Source organism: Hipposideros armiger, unplaced genomic scaffold (genome assembly GCF_001890085.2).
Source record: "Hipposideros armiger isolate ML-2016 unplaced genomic scaffold, ASM189008v1 scaffold_347, whole genome shotgun sequence".
NCBI lineage: Eukaryota > Metazoa > Chordata > Mammalia > Chiroptera > Hipposideridae > Hipposideros > Hipposideros armiger.
This window is the reverse complement of record NW_017731697.1, coordinates 18,044-36,253: the sequence shown is the minus strand read 5'-3', so window position 1 is coordinate 36,253 and position 18,210 is coordinate 18,044. Positions and strand designations below refer to the sequence as shown.

The 18,210-nt window shown below is 53.8% G+C and overlaps 1 protein-coding gene across 2 annotated transcripts in view; it reads right to left on the bottom strand.

Moving 5' to 3' along the window:
- Positions 1-6,018: 6,018 nt before the first annotated feature.
- WNT9A (Wnt family member 9A) overlaps positions 6,019-18,210 on the bottom strand; it is a 25,375-nt gene continuing 13,183 nt past the window's right edge. The window contains exons 2-4 of one of the 2 annotated variants that reach the window (XM_019661434.1): positions 11,895-12,151; positions 10,905-11,167; positions 6,019-8,953 (exon numbers count right to left, since the gene is read on the bottom strand). In XM_019661434.1, coding sequence (XP_019516979.1) covers positions 8,474-8,953; positions 10,905-11,167; positions 11,895-12,151 — 1,000 coding nt within the window. In that variant the 3' untranslated portion in view covers positions 6,019-8,473. The remainder of the gene's footprint in view (positions 8,954-10,904; positions 11,168-11,894; positions 12,152-18,210) is intronic. The other variant, XM_019661435.1, reaches the window with a different exon arrangement.

Genomic DNA, 18,210 nt, shown 5'->3' with positions numbered 1-18,210 from the left:
AGGTGGAGTCTTGTTCTCTGTATCCCCTGAATTGCTCAGTGCAGTGCATTTTCAAATAATTTACCAGAAAGAGTGTAACAGAAGTGAACTTTCTGAGAACTTGCCTGCCCCAAAATGTCTCTGTTCTGGTTTTTTATGTAAGCCTGGCTAGGCACGAACTTCTAGTTTAGAGGTGGCTGTCCCTGAACTTAGAAAGTGTGGCTCCATTTTAGCCTAGCGTCCCCACTATTGACAACGTCCATCCTTCTCCGGGCTCCATGTGCACATGAATTATGAATTAGGAAAGATCTGGGTGGCAGATAACCATGGGAGTTTGCAAACCGATGGGAGTTTAAGCAAACAGATGTTCATTTGTGTTAAATCACATGTGAGCATCAACACACACACACACACACACACACACACACACACACACACACACACACCAGAAACAGAAAAGGCAGTGTGGGGTAGTTCTGCAGGGTTACTAAGAACCCAGGCCTTCTCTATTTTGCCTCTTCATCTTCTTGTTTGGCTTCCATACTGATGATCCCAGGATGGCTGCTGCAGCTTCTACATCACAGCCTGGGTTCCAGGCAGGAAAAGGATGAAATGGTAAAGGTGAGAGCAAAATGGGCATTCTCTTAGCAAGCTTTGCTTTTTCATTAAAGAAGGAACTCTCTCCAAGGAATTTATCATCACATCTCCTTGGTTAAAACTAGCAGGTGATCTCCATGGCTGCAAGATAGCCAATGAGTTGTTTATATTTCACTTGGTATATTTTTATTTCCAATAGTTCACTTTTCTTTTTATTGTTCCTTTTGCACAGATTCTATTCTTGTTTTGTGCAATTCCTCCACAAATCTTTCTAATGATAGTAATGATTTTATTTTAAAATCTCTTCTGTGTCCTGAATTATTTCTATTTCTTCCAGTGTCATCTTTTTTTATATCCCCCAAGAGTGGCCAAAGGGATTCTGTGACTGCATTTCACCTCTGTCTAAAACCCCTGGAATCCAGAAAGCCAAGATGTCTTCACAAACTGAGAGAAAGACAAAGGGGCCACTTGGAGGGACCTCCCAGCCACATGTGGAACGTCAGCACTCAAAGCATAAACAACGGCATCACAGTATAAACTTTGAATTGAAAAAGACGATCCATGTGTCGTTGGCAGTAGTAAAAAGCAAAAAAATGTCAGTGAGGGAAAGTTTTCTTTGCAGAACAACAGCATACAGTGACTGCAGCCAGGATGGCAGGATTAGGACATCACCTGTGTGATCGCTGCTTCAGCAGAGGTCCAGGTGCTGGGAAAGCGGACAGACAGCTCATGGCACCCACACAGTGCAGGGAAGGGCAGCCACCGCCTTGCCCAGGACACCCCTTAGCAGCCCCGAAGGGCAAACAGTACATCGTCGATGGTTCCAGATCAGGTAGAAAACCCAAAGCAGCTGTGCAGTGAGGTGTTTCCTCAATGTTCACATGGGTGAGTGCCCATGTCATAGAAGGATGTGCTGAAAGTGACAGGTAATGTCTTGGGATGGAACAACAACTCTCACAGGATAAAATAGACATGTGTTTTTAGAGAGACCACAAGTCAAATGTGACTAAGTTAACACCTGGTGAATCAGGGACAGAATCTGGGCATGCGGTAGGCAGATTCACAGGTGTCCCCTGTCCCCAGCCATAGGTAACTGGCACAGTGCTAGCAGTAGGATGGCTAGAAATTCTCCTTCACAGTTGGGGGCAGGATCAGGTGGAGAGTGCATGGTGCCCCTGTGACAAAATCCACACTGAGGCCCTGCAGGCCACCCTGCCCCAAACCACACCCCACACCAGTTCCTGGTCCCTCCAGGTCCCGACATTCCAGTGCCTCCCATGCAGGCTCTGCAATCTGTTCACCTGCGTAGTGTGCTGGTCCCTCTTCTTATCCCCATGGCCTAGCAGAGAGGCCTCCCACCGCTCACTTCAGTGTCCTTGTCATCAAACCACAGCAGTGCCTGTGTTCCCTCCTCTGCCCTCCTTCCCCTCCCCTCTCCTCCCACCTCCTCTTCCTCTCCCTTCTCCCTCCTTCTCCCCACCCCTCCTCTCTGGGAAGGGCCTCTGGCTACCCAGCTAATAACCACAGCAGGAGCCTCTGGGCTCCTGCTCCAGCGTTTCCATGGACAAGGGCCCAACACAAACACGGATGCTGCAGCACCCCTGCCAGCCCAGGACCCCCCACAGCACAGGGTTGGTGGGCAGATGATGTCATGGTGGGGGGGATATTTATTTGGTCTTATTTCCATGGAAACCTGCTAGACCCCTCCTCCACTCCACTCACAGTTTGCTGGTGCTGGGGACTAAGCTGCCCCAGGCCCCCAGCTCCACCTTTCATCGACCCCTGGCCTGGCCCCATCCAGAATCCAGGGCTGTTAGAAAGCAGCCAGGCGGTCAGCCTCACCTCCAAGATAGGGAATGTGAGGACCAGGAACCAGGCACACAAGGATATTTGTCCCCAGGCTGGGGTCTCCTTCTGCCTGGGAGCTGGGGTGGGCCGGGCAGCCCTAGCATGCAGCCCTTTTGCCCAGGGCCAGGGTCCTGGCTCCGCCCAGTGGCTGACCTGCGTAACGGACAGTGGGCTGAGAGGGTCCAGTCCCAGGAGAGGAGCCTCAAGGCAGTGAATAGGGAGGTGCTTGGAGAAGCACAGTGGGAGGGGCCACGGGTAGCCCCGGTGGGGAGAGAGAAGGCAGCTGGAGTGATGGCTGAAGAAGGGCAGGCTTAGCCAGCCAGGATGTGCAGGGCACTTGCACACAAGCCCACTGCACTGTTGCCACCGTCCTGTCCATCATGTGGCCGTCACAGCAGCCAAAAGCCCTCAGCCCACGGAGGGGCTGTCCCAGGAGGGAATCCACTCAGACCATGGGACCCCCAGAGCAGGGCCGGTTGTAGGGGCTGTGTGCCCGCCCGGGTGAGGCCAAGGTAGACCTGATCTTCCCACAGCCTCCCAGCTTTCAGCCCTCCTGGGCAGCCTCCTCCCATCTTTTAAGGGCTGCTCCCTGAGCACCTGCTGTGTGTCGCCCCACCAGGCCCTGACGGGCTAGCACCTCCTTCCATGGCCCCATCATTCCAGGGCCCCCAGGGTCTCTCAGTGAGATGACACGAGCCCTGTGCTGGCCTGTTGCATTGCTGTCCTCACTTTTTCCAACCTCCCCCTCCTCTCCTTCTTCCTCTGCCTTTTCCTCCCCCATCTGCCTTTCCACCTCACCCTCCATCTCTGAAGTCAGCCTGGAAAGGCAGGCAGGATCCAGCTGAATACCTTCCTGTCTGAGACATTACCTAACCGTGCCTTCTTCTGTAATACTCAGCCATCCGGCCTCCTGCACCCACCCCCATCCCAGCAAGGCCACACTGGGCTCCAGCCCAGAATCGCCTCTGGCCACCTATTTGTGCGTCATGGGCTGCCTCCGCACCTGTGAATGCTACCCAAGACCAGTCAGCTGGAAATCGCTCTGGGCAGCCTCCCAGCCTGAGCCCTGAGCACTGCGGGCTCCTCTCTCCTCTTCCTCCTCACCCCAGGGTGCCTTGCCAGAGAGCTGGAAGGACACCCTGTCCTGTGGAACTTCTTGGGGCCTCTTGCCTGCTTCCCCACAGGTGGGAAGCACCTTGCAGTCTCATAGGTGTCTCTGCCCACCGGGCAGATGTGGTCGGACAAGGCAGGCCTTCCCCTGCCTTAGGTGCCAGGCCAGGCCAGCAGGAGCTTTTCAGCTAGAGGAGGCCAGAGACGGAGCAGGAGAAAACTGTCACTGTGCAAGGTGGGTGGCCAGAAAGGAGAGCAACAGCCCAGCACTTCATCCACACAGTACACACAAGCAAGCACACACATGTACACACACGCATACACATACAACCATGCACACGTGCACACACATGCACAGATGAATGTATGAACCCAGCCCCCCTCGCATACTCACATGTACACACACGCACACACATGGACACACGCAAGACTAGCCAGATGCACAGGGCAGCTCCACCACACTCAGGACCCAGGATAGAGGGGACACCCAGGTGTCCAGAGAGGGCTCCCTGGCAGGGGGCTGCATGCCGGCAGGAGGAGAGTCAGCCCTGGTGGAGGCAAGCAGTCCACAGGGGCCTGTCCAGCCTGTCCTGCCTGAAGTCTCCTTCTTCCCTCTGCAGCCCCGGCCCCCGCTCTCCCATACTGGGTTAGTTTCAGCTACAGTTTCAGCCACCAATGCCCAGGAAGAATGGCCCCATTCAAGCCACCTGCTCCCCGTGCCTGGGCAGCTTGCAGCCCTCTCCATCTGGGCACAGAGGCCTGAGCCCCCCACCAACCTCTCGGTATCAGTACCCAGGAGGCCTTCGTTTCTGCAATATGCACTGAGGAGGAGCTGGCCACCCAGGTCCCCCAGGTGATAGGATGCCCCAAGATCCCCTCCACCCTGCTGCCTACCCCCATCCCTCATCTCTCACCTGCAGAGTTAATGCTTGGCTGAGGTGTCTCACAGGGCTGCCCGGTGACCTTCAGCCTGGCAGAGGGTCCACTGCCAAGAGGCACCTCTCAGCCTCTTCACAGTGGTGTCCATGGGCTGGAGAGGGGGTGCTGCAACCCTCTGCCTGGACACAGAGATTAGGCGGAACCCCACAAATCTCTTCTGGGGACTCATGGCACTGGAGGTGGCAGGGAGGCAACCTCTCAGGAGATAGGCTGCCACTGGGGGTCCAATAGGGCAAGTCACATCTGTGGGGGACACACGAGGAGGTTCAAGGGGAGACAGAAGCTAGCAGGGAGGGTGGAAGGGTCTGGGGACACACTGGGTGTGGGGGTTGAGGTGTGCCCCCCAGACTCAAAGTAGGTGTACAGATGGACGGATGGCCATGTGGGGAGGCTGAGAAAGCTGCTTCTGGAAGAGGCTGCGTCCTCCAAACAGGAGGAAGAGCTGGGGCCCTGCGAGCGCCCTGAGATTAGGCTCAAGGCCCCCTAAACCCTCCTGGGGAAGGGAGAGGGAAGCAGAGGCAGGTTCCCAATACGCTGGGAGATGGGCTGCCCCTCCAGCATCCTGGAGGCCTCTCCCCACTGTTCCACGAAGAATATGGGCCTTGAGGTGAGGAGGGAAAAGTTGCTCAAGAAAGTGAAGCCTTGCTTCCCAAAAATCAAGAGAAGGGGTTTTACTTGTCCTGCCCAGCCAGTGTAGACCTCACTCCTTCCACAGGGCCCACCCCTCACCCCTCGCCCCAGATCTCCAGGACTGCCGTGGATAGAGCTGTGTCTCCCCAAATTCACATCTGCTTGACTCTCAGGATGGGACCTTCGTTAGAAATGGGGTCTCTGCAGATGTACTTAATGACCTTAAGATGATAGCATCCAGGATTGTCTGTGCGATCCTACGTCCCATGACAGGTGTCCACACAGTGACAGAGGGGAGAAGACATGGAGAAGGGAGAAGCCACATGATGAGGGAGGCAGAGACAGGGGTGATGTAGCCACAAGCCCAGGGTTGCCTAGAGCCCTGGCAGCCAGGAGAGTCAAGAGGGACCCTCTCCTGGAGCCTCCAGACGGAGGGCGGCCCTGTGACACACACCTTCACCTCAGACTTCTGCCTCCAGACCTGGAGGCCAACAGGGACTGTGGTAGAGACAAGGGTCTCAAGGCTCACAGCCCTCCCGGGAGCACAGTTTGAGTGTGTGCTGGGACAGAGGCCAAGCTGGAGGTGGCCAGCATTGTGAGAGAACCCATGCAGCCACTCAGTGACCAGGGACCTCAGATGGGGTCTTCACACATCAGAGCTGTGGCCTCACCATGTGTGAATAGGTCGGATTGGGTTGTGCTTGGTCTGTGAGAGACACTGAATTCCCTAAACACCCATATCCCCAGGTCCTCCTGCCCCAACCTCCTACCTTGGGCTCTACTCCCCAAGCCCTCCACCCTCAGGCCCACCTCCTTCAAACTCTCTTCCCACGGATCCTCCTCCCTGGACCCTCCTCTGACCCTCCTCCCTCAGGCTTACCAGAACCACTCTGAAGTCAGCAGACTGAGACGGGCTATAATTTAAAATACGTTTATTTAGTGTTTCCATTTATTTCTGGTTCTGTTACACAAAGCCGTTAAATAAATACATTCTCCAAGTCACTCGAGTACACACCTACTCGCTATACAGATGAGGTAGAGAAGTGGGTAGGCTCGCAGGAGAATCTGAACAGAGAGGAGAGTTGTGTGTGAATGCCCCCTCTCCTCCCGCCTGCTGGACTTGGCCAAACCAAGCCTGAAACTCCGCATGGCCGGTGGGGAGCAGGTGGCCGGGACCCGCCTGGCCTTCAGCATGGCTGCCTGCCTGCCCGCCCACCCCCGCGGCCCCCAGAGAGGCTGAACCTGGGGCTCTGGCCCCACCACAAAGACGTTTTCTTCTAGAGATCCTCTCCCACACGGAAGAGAAACGTTAAGGAGAGGCTCTGTCAGCGGGAGTTGCTTCTTTGCTTAGCAAGACATTCTGATATATATTTATATATAAACAAACCAGCCAGCAGACGTTTTCATTCTGCCTTGTTTAAAAAAATACTGTTCTTAATATTTATGATAGAGCTAAATGTGGTATTTGATTAAAAAAAAATATCCTTCCTCTGACTTGCCACCTTTCCAGACCCAGTAGTGACCGGCTAGTCTTGTCGCAGGAGCATACCGCCCCACCTGCTCTGGGCCCCCGCAGGTGGGGTTGCATAGGGACGACTGGGATGCACCCCAGCCCATCCCCACCCTGTCCAGACAGGCCTACAGAGATTGAGGAGCAGGCTCGCACTACCACACTACCCGCCGCCACCACCACGGAGCCCACCTGGATCCCTTCCAGGGATGGGCCTCCACACAGCCCCATCAGCACAGTTCTTCATGGGGCATTCTCGGAACCACAGGAGAATAAACTTTACTATTTACACTATAAAACAGGGACAAAGAGACCCACATCAACATAAATAGGTTTTCTTTTAAAAAACACAGTCCCCTGGGGCTCCTGGAGCCTCCCAGGGACTCCGAGGAATGTCCTAGCTCAGTAGTTCCCGCCTCTGCACTACCCGCAGCCTTGGAGCACAGCCACCCAGCCAAGGACAGGCCCAGGGCAGAGGCTCCAGAGCCAAGGCTGCCATTCACGCTGAGGAAGGGCACAGGGTGGAGGCCACACCCCAACCACCCACGGACCAAGCCCACACACACGGCCACATGCTCACAGACATGCATGCATGCACACATCACCCGTGCTCACACACACATGCACATGCTCACACAGATGTATGCATCCACGTACAAACATGCACACCCATGCAGACATATGCCTATGTTCTCATGCACGCACATGCACATACACCACATGCAGACACATGCACGTGTTCACACAAGCATGCATATGCACTCATGCACACACTGCACATGCAAGCACATATGCACACATGCACATACATGTGCACACACTCAAACCAAACCAGGTCAGTATAGGCCATCCTTTCCCCCTTCCTGCAAAGACAACATCATGGCCAAGGAGAACAGCCTTCTGTTTGCCAAATCCTAGCCCCAGACGCTCTCCACATCCGTCCCCACTGTGCTTCTCACACAGAGACACAGAGCAAGCTGTGCCTTCTTTGTGAAATGAACCCTCCAAGGGGCTGGCCCTGCTCTTCTGCCCACGCACACCCCTTGGGGAAGGCAGGCTACCCTCTGCCACCCCTGGCCCCAAAATCTGCATTTTAGGGCCAAAGTGCAGGGCTGTGTGCCCATAGGCACCCTTCCCAGGATGGCCTCTGTGGGGGCAGCTGGCCTGAACCTGGGACCTAGCTTCCGGAAGCCCTGAGGGAGGTGGCCAGACACAGCTCGCTTTAATTCCTCAGAACAACAACCGCAACACCTCTCTTGACTTAGTGGTTTCAAACACAAAGCAGATCAGGCAAAAAAGTGGGGGGTGGGGGGGAAGGGACCCCTCCACACCGGAGGAGCCTCAGCCTGGGACATAGCAGGGACAGAGAAAATAATTATTATATATTAAATAAAAATAACTTAAAAGTCACTGATATCACTCCAAAGAGAAGTGCTGGATGTCAGAGGGGGTAGCAGTGTCCCCTGCACCTGGGCGGCCAGCCGTCCCTCTCCTAGTGGTTTGACTCTGCCTAGAGCGAGTGCACGGCAGCCCCCAGGCTGCCGCACAGGCCCTGTGTGGTCATGAAAGTGCACCCGCACCCCTCAGAGGGAGCCCAGGTGGTGAGGGGCATCATGACGCAGGAGGTGGAGCCTCAGGGACAGACACAGCCTGGCAAGCATCAGTGCAATGCTGTCGGTTCCATGGAGGAACAAGCAGAGGGCATGCGGAGGTCAGGCCAGGCCTTTCAGGTAAGACAGCGAGGGGCAGAGACACCACCCAGCCTACCCGGGCTCCTGCCCCCACCTTCTTCCCAAATATGCTGGGGGCAGCCGGCCCGGGGCTCAGCCTGCAGGTGGCGCTGCACACACGGCCATGGCGCTAGCCTTTGCAGGTGTAGACTTCCTCACGCTGGGTGCACTGCCTGCACTCCACATAGCAGCACCAGCGCACCTGGCACTGGCAGGGCCGTGTCACTACCCGGCTCTGCGTGTTGTGGCCACGCCCACAGCAGATGCTCTCACAGTTCTTCTCGCGGTGGCACCTGCGGCCAGCAGTGCCGGGGGAGAAGCGGCCAGCTAGGCAGAAGCTGGGCGAGTCGTCCAGGTGCACGAGCTCCGGTGTGCGTGGCAGAGGGTCGCCGCCCATCCCTGTGGCCCGGCCCCTTGGCGGTGAGATAGCTCCAGCCTCGCCGGCAGCCTCGTTGGTGGTACTGCCCACCTTGAGCGCCGTCTCATACTTGTGCTTTAGGCGCTTGCCCACCTCGTGGAAGGGTGCCAGCTGCCGCCAGCACGTCCGCACAGTGCAGGAGCCTGACACACCGTGGCACTTGCATGTGGTCTCCACTCCAGCCTTGATCACCTGGAGTGAAGGAGGGAGGGAGGTGAGCATCAGGGCCATGCCTGGCAGGACAAAGAGCAGAGCCTGTGGACAACCCCAGAGAGGCTGAGACCGGCACCCAGCCCAGGACCAAGTCCCATGACCAAGCCCCATGACCCTCAGACCCAGGCACAGCCCAGGGGACCACCACCACCCATCACTCAGGCTCCCCAGCTTGCACATCCAGCTCTCCCCTTTCAAGCCACAGATCTCCTAGGATACAAGCCCCACAGCCAGCAGTGTGGCCTCCAGAGCCGCTACCACAGCACCTGTGGCCCTGTGGAGATAATCCCTTCCCACCCGTATGTTCCTCCCTGCAAGGGCAAGGCACACCATCCTCCAGCCCCACCATCAGTACCCCATCAGCCAGGACCCAGCAGTCTCCTCTCTGGAGCGTTGCACTCCCAGTAGGCAGGACTGGCCACTGGAGTCTACAACTGAGATGACCACGTCCCTGCCTAAGCACCGGGACCTGTTGCTACAGCACGTACAGGTGCCACCTGACCCAACCCAGACTAACTCCTTCCCCTTCCAACACTTGGATACCACCTGCAAAGCCAGGAAGTCAGGCCAACTGGGCCTCCTGATGGACTGCCCACTCCGGGACCCCTGGAGAAATGTGAAGAGGAAGGGCAGGGAGGCCCTCCCCTGTGGCCCACGCCAGGCCTGAGCCCCCAAGAAGAGCCACCCAAGGGGACTAAGAAACATAGCTGCTCTTTGGCCAGGCAACAAGAGTCATATTTAATGACACTCTGCTGAGAATCACTGACAAGTTTAATTAAAACGCTGCTTACTCAGGCCTGGAGCTAATGGAGCACTTTTCATATTCTGAGTTTTCATGTATAGCTTACAAAAGGCGAGTGCAAAGGAAAGGGCCTTGCCTGGGGATTTAATCTGCCCACACCCCTCCCCAGAGGGTGGAAGGAGAGAGGGAGCTCCCGTCCATGATTCAGAACTCTAGCTTGTCAATAAAGAGGCTAAGAGCAGGCTGGCTCTAATTCCATCCGCCACGCTGGGGCTCCACATTCCCAGTGACCCAGTAGAAAGCAAAGCATCCTGACTCTCCCAGGCCCTAGCTAAGCCTTAGGGGCATTTGGTGGCCCAGATCACTCAGGGACTAAGGGGGTAGTGCTCCATCCACAGTGAGGACTATGGCACAGACCTGACTCCTCCTTCAGTGCTGTGGGCCTGGAGCCAAGGGACTGCAGGGAGGGTGGATGGTGGCAGGAGCCAGGTCCCCCCAGGCCCAGCCATACCTGCAAGCCAGAAAGGCCCAGCCAGAAGGCCAAGACATTCCTTTTCCTAAGTCTGTGTGCTGGGTGCCCTCAGAACGGAGTCCTGGCTGCAGATGAGATCACTGAGGCAGAGGCACCCCCGCACACACTTGGGTCAGACACACTCCAGCCCTTCCCTCAGACCCCTGGCCTGCACACATCCCAGACTGCCTCCACTTATGTCCCTGGTGACAGGACTGCCCACCCCTCAGGGCCGGCAAGCAGTGCCCAGTCTGTCTTCCTCCTAGAGAGATGGTACCCATCATAAAGACCCTCCTAGTGGCCTTGACCACCCAAGGCCAGACGCAGACAAGCCCAGACCCACCTAGCTCCTCCCCAACCAGCAGAAAGTAGGCCTTCCAGTTCCATTTCTCCACAGGAGACCACAGGACACCCTCTACGGGAGACCACGGGCACCCTCCATAACAATTAGCATCTCCATCTACCTGACAGGTAATGAGCCTTATAAGCAAGAAGACTCAAGGATCCTGGATGTCACCACATGGCTTGAACTAAAGCACAGAGGCAGCACCCCCCACCCATTCCCAGCCCCCCAGCCATCTCTGAGCCGAGCCTGGTCAGCACCACCACCACCAACCCCCCTGCCCCATGCAACCCCTCCACACCCCTACCCCTGCGCCCCACCCCGCCCCGCTTGCCTTCACACCCACGAGGTTGTTGTGGAAGTCCACACGGGCACGCAGGTCCTTGCTCGACCGCCGACCCAGGAACTCCTTGACAAACTTGCTGCTGTACTTGAGGTTGTCCCCACAGCCGCCCCACTGCCAGGCCTCCCGGTTCTCTAGGTCAGGGGCCTCATCACAGGTGCAGCGCTCCATGCGGCCTGCACTGCAGGCCTTGGCCAGCGCGTGCGTCAGGCCAGCAGAGGAGATGGCATAGAGAAAGGCGGTCTCCTTGAAGCCTGTGGGGGTAGAAGGGCCAGTCAGCAGCCGCAGCAGCAAACCCGTCACTCTGTGCCACCAAACCAAGGCATTCCTGATGAAGCCCCGAATCCCTGACAGCTGAAGGACCGTTCAGGTGTTCAACATGGGGATGGGGGTCATACCTGCCTGGGCTAACTGTGCACCTGGGACAGGAGGCTCTCCTACATGCCTGAGAAGGGAGAGAATCCAGAGGCACTGTGGCTGTGTAACCCGACCAGAGATCCCATCCATCCCGGTCTTCCACCCACCAGAATGGCCCAGAGGCCCCTCAGGGAGCTCTGCCTGGGCCTCAGGTTCCAATTTTTAAACGAGCCCATTGAGAGCTTCATATGAGTCCCCAGCAGCTCTCGCATACAGAAGGAGGCATGAGAGATGAGGCTCTGGGCACCAGCTGGGCCCCTGCCACCAGTGCCTCGGCCCTGGGCCTTGGCCACTTGCATGTGGCAAGAGCCATCAGAGCTGCCTGGGGCCTGTCAAAGTTACCAAACGCCCCTAGTCCTGCCAGCAACTGCTCATGCATGTGTGGGCCGCGGAAGGAGCGGGGTCTGGGGGAGCAGGAGGGTGGGGCAGGGGAAGTTGGGAAGAACTGGGGCAGGAGCTAGCTCCTTGGTCTTCTTCTACCCCCCCAGTTCCTCTCCCTTGACCTCGGATCTTTTCAACAGGTGGTGCACCTGGGCCGGGCCCCCTGCTCCGCCTTTGGCATACCTCGCTTAAGCAGGCTGGCCCGGTAGCGGCCCTCCAAGGTGCAGTTCCAGCGCTCAAAGCGGAACTGGTACTGACACTCAAGCGCACTCATGCTGACCGCCTCCACCAGCGTCTCGGCCACGCCCGGGTCCCGGCGGCACATCCGCCGCTGCTTCCGCTCCAGCTTCAGCCGGTCGCAGGCCTTGTAGTGTGCCTGCGAAGCCGTCTCGGGCTCCAGGGTCAGCGGGAGGATGGTCAGGGGCTCACTGCCAGTCAGTCTGTGCAGAGAGGCTGGGGTGAGCACCGCCCCAGAGGAAGAGCCATCGCACACACACACCCCAGGGAAGGCGCACACGGCAGGGCAGGAAGGGTGCAGGAGCCACACCCACTCCCTTGCCTTGATTACCTACAGCTAAAGAAGCCCTGCTCTAGGATGTCCACCTCCGCCATCCCCTGCTGAGGGTAGGCCCTTGGGGAGGGTCGTAGCACACTCCCCAACAGCCTCTGCACATGGTCCTTTGTCAGATGGGGTCTCCCAGAACGCCTGAGCCAGACAAGGCCTCTCTGTCCAGGTCCCAGGTACTACTGGGGAACCAACCGTTTCTCCTGCGCTCGACCCAAGGCCCTCACCCACTGAATCAGTAGCCTGCCCTCTGACCTGCCTGCCCATCCCATCCCCCATCACCTGCTCCATCCAAGGACTGACCGTCTTTCTGCTACATGCTCAGACCCACTGGCCTCGTGGCCCCAGATAGATAAGTGCACATCTGGGCCCTAGGCATGTCTATGCCTAGCCACACCCAGACCCTCAGTCCTAGGGAGGGAAGCATGCTCACCCGCTCAGGGGCAGGACTCAGGGCCCCAAGGCGAGAGCCCCCCACCCCAGCCCAACCATGAAAACCAGGTGTTCCCAGACACTGGAGCGACCGCCCCGCCCCGCGTGCCCATCCCCCCCTCCTGCTACCTCTCCAAAGGCCCCTCAGGGCACAGGGGCCACCAGGCTTACTCTGAGAGCCACAGCTTCTGCACAGAAAGGGAGGCGGGTGGGCCCTCCTAGGACCCCACCCTCTACCAGATCCCCAGTGGTGATGCTCCTCTGGGGACAACCTGGGTACTACTTTTCAAAGCCTCCCTACCCCTGCCCCACCCCCCAAATACCTACCACAGCATGGCCTCTCCCAGGCCTTGCCTGGGGTGGAGCTATCTACTTTCCTGAAGGCCTGGCCGGGCCCCCAGACTCTGAAGGGGCAGCGCCTGCCTCACCTGCTCAGGTCAGCTCCCAAGGGCAGGAAGCCCAGGGAGAACCTGGGGGAGGACTCTGTAGGGACATCAGGGCAGAAGGCCCCAGGGTGCAGACGGGAGCAGGCAGGGAAGCAGGAGCAAGAGGCACCCCTGCACACTGAGCCGGAAGGGTGAGGCCACATGGGTAGGCCCCAGAGCAAGGCTGCACCACCCCTCTCCCTCACTCCACACTCTAGTGCACTGAGAAGACCCACCTTAGGCCTGGGCCCTGCTAGCCATGTGCTCAGAGCCAGCACCATGAGCCCCTGGGGTTGACTGGAGAGCTATGGGGGAGCAGGGACTGCCACTGCCTCCTGAGACCTAGGGTGCCCGCAAGCAAAACCCCAGTGGAGTCCCTGCCAGCTCCAGTCCCTACAGATGTCACTGCAGGGGCAGCCCACCTCTCCCTGCATGATGCTTTGAGCCAGAAGTGCCCACCCACCCCCGTGCACAGTGAGAAGCCAGCATGGGTGTGGGCTGGGGGCGAACCCAAGGTCCCAAAGGCACAGAAGGGGCACCAAGTGGGTGGCCCAGCGGTATGGACAGAGACAGTAAGGCCTTTGGGGAAAAGGCGCCTGTGAGCTCCAAGCTGGGATGCTGAGCTAGAGAGGTGGAGGGTGAGGGAGGAAGCTAGCATGGCAGCCAGTGACCTGTGCCAACAACCCCGGGGTTAGGACTTCATGCCTAAGGGCACAGGGACACAGTAACTGACATGGGCGGCTTCGTGGACTTCCAGGCCTTCTGCCCTAAGACAGCTGCTGAGGCGGGCAGGGAACAGGCAGGGGCCCGTAGACCCCGTGCTGGAGGCCGGAAGAACCACGCTCCTCACACAAAGGCAGCTCACATGGAGACTTGTCCCCAGACAGGAATGTCAACAGCTGTGCCCAGAACCGGTGCCAGGCGGCAGAAACCGTGCAGCCTCCAACCTGCACGACCCAGGCTGGATTCCCTGAGATTAACCGAGCTCCATGCAGGGCGAAAACATTCCAGCATCCAAGAGGACCCCCTATGGTGGGGCCAACCTGGGGGGATCTGGGGCCAGGCTAGAAGGGGCAGCTGTGAGTGTGAATGGGGACCGGGGAAAGATGGTGTGCCACACTGCTTCCCAGGCCGGGGAGGCAGTGTGTCCCCCACCTGAGCCACATTGCCTTCCAGTCCAAGGAGACCGAGGACAGGGGTCCCCCCACACCCAGGTCCACCTGCATCCATACTGCCTATGTGGGTTGAGGACAAGTTTCCCATACCCACCCACGGCCCCTCATCTACACTGCACATGGGGAATGAGGGCAGGGCCCTCCACCCAGAGGTAGCAGGAAGCTGGAACCCTACCGCAGCCACACTGCTCTGCTCCCAAGGCCTTACTCAAAGTCATGGCTAACATCATAAGAAAAATCTAAAAGCTTTTTCTTTAAGATCAGGAACAAGACAAAGATGATCACTCTCACTACTGTTATTAAACATGGTACTGGAAGTCCTAGCCACAGCAATCAGACAAGACAAAGAAATAAAAGGCATCCAAATCAGAAAAGAAGAAGTAAAACTCATTATTTGCAGATGGCATGATACTATATATATTAATAGAAAACACTAAAGACTCCACCAAAAAAACTATCACCAAAAAAACTATTAAACTAATAAATGACTTCCAAAAAGTTGCAAGATACAGAATCAATACACAGAAATCTATTGTATTTCTATACACCAATAATGAATGATCAGAGGATTTAAGAAAACAATCCCTTTTGCAATTGCATCAGAAAGTATAAAATACCTCAGAATAAACTTAACCAAAGAGGTAAAAGACCTGTACACTGAAAACTATACAATACTGAAGAAAGAAATTGAAGACACAAATAAATGGAAGACTACACCTTGCTCATGGATTGGAAGGCTTAATGTCATTAAAATGTCCATAGTACCCAAAGTAATCTACAGATTCAATGCAATCATTATGAAAATACCAATGGCATTCTTCTAAGAACTAGAACAAATAATCCTAAAATTTATATGGAACCATTAAAGACCCCAAATAGCCAAAGCTATCTTGAGATAGGAAAAAGAGAAAGTTATCATACTACCTGATACCAAACTATACTACAAGGTCATAGTAATCAAGACAGCATGGTACTGGCATAAAAACAGACACAGAGATCAATGGAACAGAACAGAGAGCCCAGAAATAAAGCCATGTTTATATGATTAACTAACCTTGACAAAGCGGGCAAAAAATACAATGGGGTAAAGACAGTCTCTCCAATAAATGGTGCTGGGAAAACTGAACAGATGCATGCAAAAAGCTGAAACTAAACCACTTCCTTACACCATATACAAGAATAAACGCAAAATGGATTAAAGACTTAAATGTTAGACCTGAAACTTTAAACTTTAAACTCCCAGAAGAAAACATAGACAGTAAACTCTTTTACACTGCTCTTAGTGTGTGTGCGTGTGTGTGTGTGTGTGTGTACACACACACACACGCACACACACATAGAGCTATATCTCCTTGAGGGTGTGAAACAAAAGAAAAAAACATATGGGACTACATCAAACTAAAAAGTTTCCGCACAGCAAAGGAAACTATTAACAAAATGAAAGGACATCCTGCTGAATGGATGGGAGAAGATATTTGCCAATAATATATCCAATAAGAGGTCAGTATCCAAAATATATAAAGAACTCATACAATTTAACATCAAAAAAATCAATCCAATTAAAAAATGGGCAGAGAACCTGAGTAGGCATTTCTCTAAAGAGGACATACAGATGGCCAATAGACATATGAACAGATGCTCAACATCACTAATCGTCAGGGAAATACAAATAAAAACCACAATGAGATATCACCTCACACTCCTTAGAATGGTCATCATCAATAAATCAACAAACAAGTGTTGGTGAGGATGTAGAGAAGAGGGAACCCTCGAGCACTGTTTGTGGGATTGCAGATTGGTGCAGCCACCATGGAAAACAGTATGGAAGTTCCTCAAAAAATTAAAAATAGAACTACATTGTGATCCAGCAATTCCACTTCTGCGTATTTATCCAAAGAAAACAAAAACATTAATTTGAAAAGATATATGCACCCCTACATTATTACTAGCAATATAATACAGAAGCAACCTAGATGTCCATCAACAGATAAAAAGATGTGGTACATACCTACAATGGGATACTATTCAAAACAAAAAAGAATGAAATCTTGACATTTGAGACAACATGGATAGACCTAGCGGATATTATGCTAAGTGAAATATTATGCCTCTGAGCAACAGCGGTTCGAGGCCAGCCCGAGCTGAGCGGCCGCTAAGCTGCCAACAGGTAGCAGGATGGCTCAGCTAAAAAAAAAAAAAAAAAAAAAAAAAAGAAATATTAAGCTAAGTCAGACAAAGAAAGACAAATACCATATGATCTCACTTATATATAGAATCTTAAAACAAAACAAAACAAAATGAATTAATAAACAAAACAAAAACAGACCCATGATATAGAGAACAAGTTGATGGTTGCCAAAGGGGAAGGGGTGAGAGATAGAAAATAATAATAAAATAGCCAAAGCAAGTTAAAAACAAACAAACAAAGAAAACCAGAACAAAGCTGTAGGGCTAACACTACAGATTCCAAGACTTATTATGAAGTTCAGTAACCAAGAAAGTATGGTGTTGGTGTCAACATAGACAAATAAATCAAAGAAAGAGAATATAAAATCCCAGAAATACACCCATACATACATGGGAAACAGATTTTTAAAAATAAATGTGCAAAGGCAACTTGGTGCAGCAAGAATAATCTTTTCAACAAATGGTACTGGAGCAATTAGATAGCCATATGCAAACAGATAAATAACACTGATCCACATTTTGTACTATATACAAATATTAATTTAATACGGATCATAGACCTAAATGTAAAACCTAAAACTTTAGTACTTCTAAAAAGAAAACAACAAAAGGCAAAAGGATTCAAGGAAGGGACTGAGGGAGGGGAAGGCCTTGTGCTCAGGAGCTTCTGAGCCCCTCCCTCCCAAGGTCAGAGGGGACCACTATCTAGTCCTTACAGTGACCACACTGGGCAACCTCCTGCAGGAAGGGCAGGAGTCCTCCACCACCACCCCACCCCCGGCCCAGGGATGGCTACCTTTATATTCTCTTCATGGTGTTTTCTTATAAACAAAAGTTCTTAACTTTATTGCACCTCATTTTCAGCCTTCTCCTGTGTTGCTTCTATCTCATTTTATTGTAGAAACCCATCCACACTCTAATGTAATGAATACAGTCCCCAAACTATTCTCCAAAAGGTCCCCATCTTGCTGTACACCACCACCAGGAAGTGGGGACCCTCTGCCTTGTCATGTCCCCTCCACATGCCCAAACTCATGGGGGAGACGAGGGCGCTCTACAGACTGCTAGAGCACTACAAGGCCAGAGATGAGATCAGCGTGCCCGCAGAGCCAGACCACTCGTACTATACCAGAAAGACTCCCATCTTGCTTGAGGGTCTGTTAAGACAGCTGGCATCACCCCCATTCAGTCAAGAATGACAGCAGGCGTCCCTGTCTACTCCTGGTTTTAAAGGGAAGCTTTTGCCATTTCAGCATTAAGCGTGAGATTCGCCAAGTGTCTTCTACATGCCCTGTATCAGGTTAAAGATGTTCCCTCTGCTTTTCATTTGCTAAAAGCTTTTTTAAAATCAAAAATAGATGTTGAAATTCATCAAATGTCATCCCTGCACCTTTGGTACATGATTTTTCTCTCTTGATCTGCTAAATTTGAGAATTCCCACATTGGACACCAAGTGATCCTAGTGATGGGTTTTGATGGTGCTGTGTGTGGGCCCTTTGAATCTGTGTTTGTAATTTTCTTTGTGCTCTTGCTGCTGAGTTTAGGTGCTTTAGCAAGTGTTCTTTTTTATTATTTTTTTTAATTTTAGTTTAGTTTTTTAAAGATTTTTATTGGGGAATTGTGGGGATGGGAACAGCGCTGGGGAATTGGGGGAAGGGGAACAGACAAGTTGCTGTCGTTTTGTTCTTCAGTCTAGTTGTGGAAGATGTTGCTTC